This window comes from Olea europaea, chromosome 8 (assembly GCF_002742605.1).
Source record: "Olea europaea var. sylvestris chromosome 8, O_europaea_v1, whole genome shotgun sequence".
Taxonomy (NCBI): domain Eukaryota; kingdom Viridiplantae; phylum Streptophyta; class Magnoliopsida; order Lamiales; family Oleaceae; genus Olea; species Olea europaea.
Genome location: NC_036244.1, coordinates 10899020 through 10909711, shown reverse-complemented (window position 1 = coordinate 10909711; position 10692 = coordinate 10899020). Strand labels below are relative to the sequence as shown.

At 32.1% G+C, this 10692-nt stretch overlaps 1 protein-coding gene across 2 annotated transcripts; it reads left to right on the top strand.

The window, feature by feature from the left end:
* The first annotated feature begins 5017 nt into the window (after positions 1-5017).
* On the top strand, positions 5018-10251 carry LOC111398782 (protein TORNADO 2). 2 transcript variants are annotated; one of them, XM_023025871.1, is made up of 3 exons: positions 5018-5133; positions 8338-8765; positions 9740-10251. In XM_023025871.1, exons 1-3 carry the CDS (start codon positions 5064-5066, stop codon positions 10049-10051), a joined length of 810 nt encoding a protein of 269 aa, XP_022881639.1. In that variant the 5' UTR covers positions 5018-5063; the 3' UTR covers positions 10052-10251. The 2 variants fall into 2 exon arrangements, with proteins under 2 accessions (XP_022881639.1, XP_022881641.1); XM_023025873.1 differs by having other exon boundaries at positions 5027-5195; positions 8394-8765.
* Positions 10252-10692: the final 441 nt, after the last annotated feature.

The following is a 10692-nucleotide window of genomic DNA, read 5'->3' as shown; positions in this document are numbered from 1 at the left end:
GGTACGAAAGTTGAACCTGGATCCACCTGGTTTTTTTAATAATTTTACAAAAAAATCATCAAATGAAAGCAAGTTTTTGAAAAAAAAAAATTCATGCACACAATTAATAAAAATAATTAAATACAATCAACAAAACAACGTCCTGCTCAATCCAATTATGTAATGTAAGATAAGTTCATAATTTTAAGTAATTAACAATGTCAACTTGAAAACTTAAATAGTCAAAAGTTAAAAACTTAAAAAGTTCCACATCAGGTTGTTCTTTAATGGAAAAATGTCATGTTATAGTTGAATTCAAAAGGTGGACTAAACATCGAAAGATTGAATAGCTAAATTTCATCTTCATTGTTCTCATCAATAAGATCGAACCCTTGATCATTTCGAAGATCACTTGAACCACCAAAACGATGAATAACATCCAACCTTTCTGAATCAGTCGTCCCTTGAGCATCAAGCTTGTCATTATTTTCATTTTCATCTAAACCACAAACATAAGAAAATAATATATTTGCTTAAAGCGGAGACTATACATATGCTTTGATATAATTGATTAATTACATAATATGTTGATGTAGTAAGTACCCGAAGTATTTCTAACATAATAAATATTACAACATGAGTTTAAATAGTTAAACTTATTATCTTGAACATATGTATCCTTTTCATGATAATTAACATTGAGAATTGCATCTTCTTCATACATAGCATTATCTAATTCTTCATACTCGAGATCCTGAGGTGGTATCTCTTCCTCTATCCAAATGTCTGTCTTGTCAATGCATCCATAATCAATTGGATCATACGATCTCTTCTTATAATAAAATCTGTAATGTTGTACATAAAAATTAGTTATATTAAGAAAACATTATCGATAAACGAGGCATTAAAAATAAACTTGTGACATAGGAAAGAGTTCTAGATTATAGACCTATTCTTCAACTGCAAATTATAAGTAACATAGAGAAGATCATTGAGTCATTGATGCTCCAATCTTCCTTTTTTGTGTGAATGCATTAGAAGATACTTCAATTCCTTTTACATCCACAAGAAGAAGCCGTTTGACCAGGGTTTTGAACAGCTATCTTTAACATTTGATATTTTAGAGCCTATTTGAGCCCCATTTTTTTTACTCCAAAATGCATTTTGGAATAGTATTTTGAAAGAGAATGTGTGGTAAAAAAAAAGGTTTTGCATTCGAGTGTTATATCGTTTTATTAAAAAATGTGTGGTTGAAAATAAGAAAAAAATTATATTTTAGAAGTAACGAGGACCAAACAAGGATTTAATAAGTTATATCGTTATGAAAAAAGAAATGAAATCGAAAAGAAAAAATTGTCGAAGTATTTTTGTGCAAATGCACCGTTTTACATTATGAACAGCGAGAATATCGAAATAAATTAATTGAAAAATGTCGTTCCAAGAAATAACTGGCTAAATAAAAGGAGATAATTATTATAAAATTGAATTTACTCGAGAAATTTGAAGTTTTAGATCTGTAATCCGAAAATCTAAGTGCCTGTTTGATTCCTTTTAATCAGAGAGACAATGAGTTTTGAATAGTATTTTTGGAAAAATGTGTAGTTAAAATGTAAGATAAAATTTAGTAGAATGTGTAGAATAATTTATTGTGTGAATGTGTGATTAAAAATAATCAAATAATAAACCATAAATAAATTAATGAGAATCAAATAGGTCATAAATTTGTATACTTATACGAAATGAATATGCTACCTGTATACAATGTGGTGTCGATAACGATGTCCACTCCACTTACACAGAGGGAGTCCTACTTCGAATAAATTATATTTTATTCAAAAATAGGTCCTTCTCCATTTGAGAGGATGAATACCGTTATGGACACCCTGATATACTTGTAACATAACTCTATACAAAAAGTAAAAATGAAAAATGAAATCATAACATTAATGCTTAACTTTTAACATGATAAATTTTACAAAGATAGTGGTGGATACAATCACAAGTTAATATCTTATCGTTATGACCATGCACGAAAATCGAAATCTAATTATGGTCAATTTTTATTGGTATTAATGTTATTGTTATCTTTGAAGTATTTAATATGTCTGAAATATATAATATAAGTAATATTATCATGAGGGAAGTAAATATGCATTACACTCTTTTTTCCTTAACCAAGATTTTGACTATTGAATTTTTCTGACAAGGTTTTTAATGAGACAAATTTTGTAACGTATTTAAAAAGAAAAATATGCTCTTTTTCTTTCATTAAGATTTTTTTTCACAAAATTTTTTCTAATAAGATTTGGATAATTAACACATAATGTCCCTATTTAAAAAGAAAAAAGAAAAATAAAGAACTAATTGTAACAATAGTCCCAAATTTATAAAAATGTATAGATAAATACCAAATAAATTATAAAAAAAATAGAAATTAAAAAACAAAAAATTCTCTTTCTTTTTTCCTTCCTTCCTCCTTCTCCCACTTGCGGTGGCGCTTCGCCTTAGACATGAGAAAAACTTTGGTGGAACGGTCTCATCGTCCTACATGGTGCGACCGTTGAATGGGGAGTCACCATCTCATCGGGTGGCCCATCCTCACCCCGATCACATTTCGATATCCTATTAGAAGAGAAATTAGATCACAAGCAAAAAAGACGGGAAATCGCAATGATACGAGGGTGCGGGCCGGGGGATTTGCGTAGTTGAGTATTGTGTGCTTGTTCTGAATTTCGACCAGGAGGTAAGGCTACAAGCGAAAAAAGGAATTGGATCACAATAAATGGGTCATTTTGCTACAAGTCTATTGCTTTTTATTGGGTTGTAAATATTCCACGATGGAGCTTGAGTGGAAAGGATTAATTTATTTCTCGGGGCAAGGATCTAGTCTTAATGTCAATTAATAAATTGGAACGACTTCGTAAATATATCTTCGAGATAAAAATGGAAAGGATTCAATTTGAACAAGTTTCCAATTCAAAAGCAAAACCTGGTGGAATTGATCAAACATTTTTGATCTTACATTGAAAAATGCCGTTTTGCTTGAACAAACTTTAGAGGCTTATGAGACGAACATTGCCTTGGCCGGATCGTCTTCCCTAGCCTCCTGGCACTGCAAGGAAAGAAATATCTTTTTCGGGCCACCCCCTTCCCCTTGTAAGATCAAGGAACAAATATGACTATTGTCCATTGGATGAGAGTAGGCCATCTGATGAGATGGTGGCTCCCCATTTGATGGATTTTTCTTCCATCGATGGCTCTATACAATATTTTCTTGTCTTTGCACTCATTTTCCTCTTAAGTTTCTCATTTTCTCAAGAGCTCATATTACCAAAAGCTGCTATTATTCCAGTGTCAAAAGATCCTTTAAATCTTCAGTATGTAACTCGAGTATTCTTGGGTGAAGAACTTGCCCCTTTTAAGCTCGTTCTTGTTGTTAATGGTCCATTTTTGTAGGTTGATTGTATTTTGACCCTTTGTCTAAATCTCAAAATCCCATAAAAACCTGCTCACTTGAGTGTTCAACGAAAAAATCCAGTGGTTGTACCATGTCTTTAGGCACCAAGAACTGTACTCTTCAATAAGAAAATCCCATTTCAAGAATGGTTACATCAGGAAATTTGGCAGAAGATAGAATTTTTATGGAGTTTGAAGATGGGGTAAATTCAGGTTTTACAGCTTCCATTATTAACTTTTTGTTTACGTGCGTGCACCAAAAATGTTACTAAAAGGCCTTGTTAATGGTGCAAAAGGGGTTTTAGGGTTATGAAACACTAGAATTTCACTACCATCTCAAATTGCTAGAACAATTGGGTTTTTCCAGAGGAGATTTTCTATGTGTTCATACCCATCAGATGGAGTAATTTCATTGGCAGACAGTTCTGAGTTGACACTTTCGGGGAGGACGACAAGGAATGAGGAGGAAAGAATTACTACTACTATTATTATTATTTTTTACTTGGGACTAGTTTGAATTTTTTTAAAAAAATTTGGGATTATAGTTACCATTAATTATTTATTTTTCTTTTAATTTTTTCGTTTTTATTTAAATATGAGGATATATTCATTATTTTACAACTTTTTATAGAAAAATTGGATGAAAAAGATGTATTGCACAATCAAATATGTAATTAAAGGTAAAAGTGTCAAAAAATGGAAAGTAAGAACATTTTCCACAATAATAATGAAAGATAAAAAATAACAAGAGCTATTTTTCAAATTATCATGTCATTACAGTCATCAAAAGTTGATAAATGCTTCATATGACGATATTATTTGAAAACTATACAAGACAACATAAGATATATTCACCAAATATTACAATATTGAAGATATTGACAAACAAAACAATGATTAATGGATACAAGAATTGAAATTAGGGGAGTAACTGCACTCTTTTTCCTTCGATCAAGTTGTCTCATTAAACTTTCTTGACAAGATTTTAACAAAATAGATATTTTGTAATATATCATTCGAGGGGAAATTATAAATAATATGATTATTAGTGAATGATAATTATATTCCTATAGTACTAATTTTTAATATTATTTTATTCCTAGTTCTTCCCAACAAATGTGGGACTTTGATTCTTGATGAAACATATAAGTTTGTTGATTTCTTTATTTTCTTCTTTATTTTTTTTCCTTTTATTTTTTTCTCTAGCTTATAAAATAATATTTTTTATCGAGGTGTCAAAATTTTATTGAGGAGATAGCTTATAAGGGAACAGCGCAGCAGCTAAGTAAGAGATCATGGAATATGTAAATGTTACTTTAATATCATGTGATGACAGAGTCACAGCTTTTATTCTAGCAACGAATTTTTTCTTTCTTCCACATTTGCTTTCGTTGCATCCTGTTACCTTTTGAAAAAGTGACTGAAAATTTTGACAAAGAGAACAAAAAGCCCTTTACATATCATTATTTTATGCTATAGTACCTTTCAAGTATCCAAGGTAAGGAACCCTAAGTAGTGGGCAGAATATCAAAAACTTAATCTTAAGTTCATTTTTCTATCCCCAATATTTCATCTTTCCTATTCTCTTAGCAACAAACCAATAGAAAATTAATCTAATTTTCCTCAAGATGGCACTAAGTAATAATATTATCGGTGCGATTAATTTTGTTGCTATGCTTCTTTCAATTCCAATCATTGGTGCTGGAATCTGGCTTGCAACAGAACCTGATAATTCTTGTGTGAAGATTCTACAGTGGCCAGTAATCATTCTAGGGGTTCTTATTTTACTGGTAGCACTTGCTGGATTCATTGGAGGGTTTTGGAGGATTCCATGGCTGCTTATTACCTACCTNATTGAGACTGTGAATTGAAGGTGGGACCAGAGGATTAGGGTTTTAGGGTTTGATTTTCTTGAGAGAGAGAACATTTTATGCAATTGAAGAGCATATCAAAGAAGAAAATCAAGATGTCTATCTGGGTATTCGGGGTTCTGCAGTTATGCTTTTGAATTAGCATTAGGGTTTAGGGTTTATGCTCTGCCAATTTTGCAGAGTTGAAATTGAACATATTTGAAAAAAACATATTTTAAAAAAAAAAAAACCGATTTGTTCAAAGAAAAAAAAAAATTTTGGACTAAACGACGCCGTATGCTTTAGAAGGGAATTAATTGGAAATAATGAGTAATTTAATATTAATATACCACTAATTTGACATGAAATGGAATGCTGCTGGACACTTGAACTTTTAGGGCATGTTTAGCAGTGATTATAAAAATTGATTTTTTGTCCATTAGAGATTTAATTGAATTCTATCTGTGAGTGAAGAAGTCAAATATTACAGTTGAAATAATGAAATAACAGTCAAAAAATTATTTTTTTGGGTGAAAATTTGTTACCAAATGGGGGCTTAGCCCTTAGGTTGGGTTCTTGACGATCCTTCGTAAGATGGGTTTTCCATCACAGGTTTTTGTAAATTGTTTTGATCCACCCATGATTTGGATTTTGAGAAATGATGCGGTGGTTTGGAAATTCAATTGTGCTAGAGAGAACATGAAAGGATGGAGAATGAAATAAGATAGACACAAAATCAAGCTGGTTATTGAGATATTTTAGGGATTGATAAGTTAATTAGGAGTGTTTGGATATTGTTTTATGAATTCCATAGTATTTTAATAGAAAAAAATTCAGCGTTGGATTTTATTAAATTAAGGTCATATTTATTTGTTAAAATACACTCGTCAAATTAGTGGGTAGGAGAAACAGTTCCGATAATTAAAATGGAAAGTATTTGAAGGGAAATTTTGCACAGAGACAAATTTTTTTTTTTTCAAGATTTTTTTCCGTAAAATTTGAAAAAAAAATTGAGTAGACAAACCTTTTAAGCTCGGCCACATGTTCATTGGACATATTTAGGTAAGTTTAAGAATAAAGTCAATTTAAAAATGAGAATTTTTTGTTTATAAATTATTTTAAATGTACTTAAAGTAATTTTTAACTTAATCTTATAAGTATAAATGTACTTAAAGTAATTTTTACCACCCATTAATACTCACGCTATTTTACCATGTATATATAATCGTCTTGACGATATAAGTTATGAAGTTAAAATACGATTATGTTCTATTTACATAATAGTTTACATAATGATTTATATACACATGATGCGAAATATAATTGGATTAAATCTTTTTTAACCAAAAGTAAAAAAAAAAAAAAAAAAAAAAAAAAAAAAAAGGATCTTCTCAACTTTCTTTTTGACGTATTGTATGTATGTAAATAATTATATAATTTCATTATATACAAGTGTCATTATTCATTAAAATATATAATAATAAAAATAAAGGGCAATGCTAGACGAATTTTTCTATTGAAAAATGGGAATGAGTACCAAATATCTCGTATACCTTAAGGCTTCTTTTGTAAAGTTGCAATTTCATTACAAGTCAATTTATGTAGTGTGATTCAATTAAAAGGAAATATCTGTGATGATTTAAATGGAAACGTGTTCAAGAATTATTGTTTAAATGCCAAGAATCATACGGTCATACTCCTGTTGACACATAAAAATTCAATTCAAATCGAACAGCCCAAGGAATAAAGCCCGATTGAAGGATCCCCAAATCGGATAGCCCAAAGAACGAAGTCCAATCAAACGAATCAAGGTGAAGGCCCAAATAAGGGGCCCAAGAATGCGGTGACACCATCGCCCAAATTTGCGAGTCGCCCATAATCTGAACGAATGGAGTGTCATACGGTCGCCCAGAGCTGTTATTCCACTCTCGCCCAAACCTTCAAGTCGCCCAAGGTATCAACAAATATAACGCATCGTGATTTTCAAGGAATGCAGTTATCAAGGCAGTTGTTAAAGTAGCATTATCACGTTCCACGACTCAAGGAATTCACTCGAAAGCAGTTGAACGATGAAAGATAATGGCAGCAGTTAAGAGGTAGTTTCATGACAAAATGGCCACTACAAAGAAAGTGGGAAGTTATAGGACGATCAAGCAGTTTTCAGGGTAGTTAATCACGAAGAGTTCGTCTATGAGGTATAAAAGGGAGAAAGGACGCAGAAGCAAAGGACCGAATCCAAAACTCTCGAGCAGAGAATATGTAATTTTCATTTCCTTAACTTTTAGACTTAAACATTTTTCTGTAACTCGTGTGCTTGCGCCCCTTGGAGGTACGTTGTTTTTCATTCCCAATTGTAAAGTCCATCACCAATAAAAGAACACCCCTTTTTGGGACTTTGTCTCAAGAGGTTTCGTCCCTTACACAATCGTCTGACGCTTTTTAATTGTTAGCGACTTAACCCGCGTGAAACAATTTAGCACGCCCAGTGGGACAGTGGTGTTAGGTGTTGAAAATACAAAAGGTGAAACAATATGCCTCAGAGATCCGACAAGGAAGGAGCAATTCAGGGAGGAATCCAGTCTGTAATCGAGCGATATGGGAGCAGCATGCCTCTCCACGAACAGATGGACAAAATCAGAGCAGTAACAGTCGTTACGAACCAATGACGGAGTTGAGTCCTCGAACCATGCGTGCATTGCTTGGAGAACTCACGCAAGACGTCGTTGAACAGGTAAATTTTCGAAGTATTCATAATATGGAAAGATTTACACAAAATGGAAACGCACACTATGACAATATGGCCAAACAGCTAAAGACGTTAAACGAAACAATGAATAAGTTAGTAGGCCAAATATGTCAACCGGCTATACTTCTTACAAACCACTTTCAAACTAGGACAATTGTGGGACATAATCCCTCTGTCCTAAATTCGAATCAAGGGGTGGAGTCGCTTTCTGGTCCCTCTACTTCAAACCAAGGAGGTACTACAGGGCCAAATCAAAATAATGGTATTTTAATTTTGTTGCTATGCTTCTTTCAATTCCAATCATTGGTGCTGGAATCTGGCTTGCAACAGAACCTGATAATTCTTGTGTGAAGATTCTACAGTGGCCAGTAATCATTCTAGGGGTTCTTATTTTACTGGTAGCACTTGCTGGATTCATTGGAGGGTTTTGGAGGATTCCATGGCTGCTTATTACCTACCTCATTGCAATGCTTGTTCTCATAATACTGCTTACATGTCTGGTTGTTTTCGTCTATATGGTGACAATTAGAGGTTCCGGCCATCCTGCGCCGAGCCGGGCCTATTTAGAGTATCGTCTAGATGATTACTCCGGGTGGCTCCGTCGGAGAGTTAGAAGTTCTTACAAGTGGGATAGAATTAGAAGTTGCCTTAGCTCTTCCAGCATGTGTGCTGAATTGAATCAGAATTATCGTATGGCTCAAGATTTCTTTAATGCCCATATATCTCCTTTGCAGGTAAAATTCACAGTTTTTTCGATTAATATTTCATTTCTCCAGTTGTTTTCGCAATTTTTGTTGTATCCAGTACTAAGTTAATCTGCTTTCTTTACAAAAGGAAGGATCTACATCCTCTCACGAAGTATTTTAACATTTGTTTCAGTAATTTCCCAACTTCAAAGTAGGTTAAGTTTGAACATTAATATTGAACTAGCTCATCTAAAAGGTCAAGTTATCAAAAATGGGTAAAATTATTGGGCAAATTCACTATTCAACACCTCATGTTTTGTGTATTTTTTTATTTTTCATCAAAGGCCTAAGCAAATAATTTTAATAGGTGTTGGCAAGGTCTCAATCTAGGATTTTTGTTGGTTCTGATATCTTGTTAAATCATTTCATATAAAGGGTTATGATATTATGCCAGAATTTTAGTAGATTTTGATAAAAGTTCTAAAATTTATGATTGAAAAACTGTTGGTCCAATTAAATATGTGGTTAAAATTAATTATTAATTTTGACTTAAATTAAATTATAGATTTTAGACACATTTTTTTGTATAGCTTTAGTCTTCAACCAACAATGTTCGTGTGAGCCTCTTTGATTCTCATTAATTAAGAAAAATTGAGTTTTGAAAAGTAATTTAGGAAAATGTGTGGTTAAAAAGTAAGAAAATATTTTTGGTACACATGTAGAATATTTTTTTATATAAATGCTTGGTTGAAAATGATCTTGTATAAAATCATAAATAAATTAATGGATGTCAAACACGCACTAAAACTTTTCCGTAAAGTACGAGATATTAATGTTAACGAAGAAAAGAATATAAATTGTTGCATATTGTAGCAGTGTTGAGTTCTCCACAAGAATGATATAAATGTGTATCAAAGTGTAACAATGACTATTATTTAACAGCGTGTATTATCTTTTTCTTCTCCCAATATATTCCTTGTCTTTATCTTTTAAAAAATCCCATTCTCTTTACTCTTTTACAGTCTGGATGCTGTAAACCACCAACAGAATGTGGCTACACATTTGTGAACCCAACATATTGGATTAGTCCAATAAACACAGCAGCTGACATGGACTGCTTGCAATGGAACAATGAGCAAACACAACTATGCTATTCCTGTGACTCATGCAAAGCAGGATTGCTGGCTAATCTCAAGACAGAATGGAGAAGGGCAAACATTATATTGATCATAACCCTTGTTGCTTTAATATGTGTGTATTTAATTGGATGCTGTGCTTTCAGGAATGCCAAAACTGAAGATCTATTCAGAAAATACAAGCAAGGGTATACGTAAAACCACATGCTTTGTACGATCAAGATTTCAGTTTCGTTTTTTATTTTTAGGATCGTTTAGCACTGTTCAGTCTATCTTATTAAGCATTCCAAAAAAAATACTATTTCTAGATTGGTTGCAGAACTGGAGAAACTTTGTGGATTGTATTTATATTTTCTTGATGGTTTTGTGATACGAGGTTTTAGGCATTGTTTTGGTTTTATTTTTCTTTGCTAAAATAATTTGTAGAGACGAGCAATGAATGAGTTAGTATAACTTGGGAATATTATGAAATTTGTGGTCAAAATTAATCTTTGACTTTCAAAATGAATTAATGAAACCAAACAAAAGCTTAGCTCTTGTTTGAGCTATATTATTGGAATAAAAATGCATTTTTGAATAGTATATTGATGAGAAATGTGCGGTTAGAAAATAATGAAAAATTTTGAATTACGTGTAATATTATTTTATTGAAAAAATTGTAATTGAAATGATGTCAAATCACTATTGAAAAATGTATTTTTTTTTTGAAAAATTATGATTTAAATAGGACCTTAATTTGTGGGTTTTCATGTTTTACATCATCTTGGAATTGCTGTCATTAGCGGTCCAACTAAGAATGAGTGGGAAAGTGATTTGCGGAAGGCGCCGAAAGTGAATTA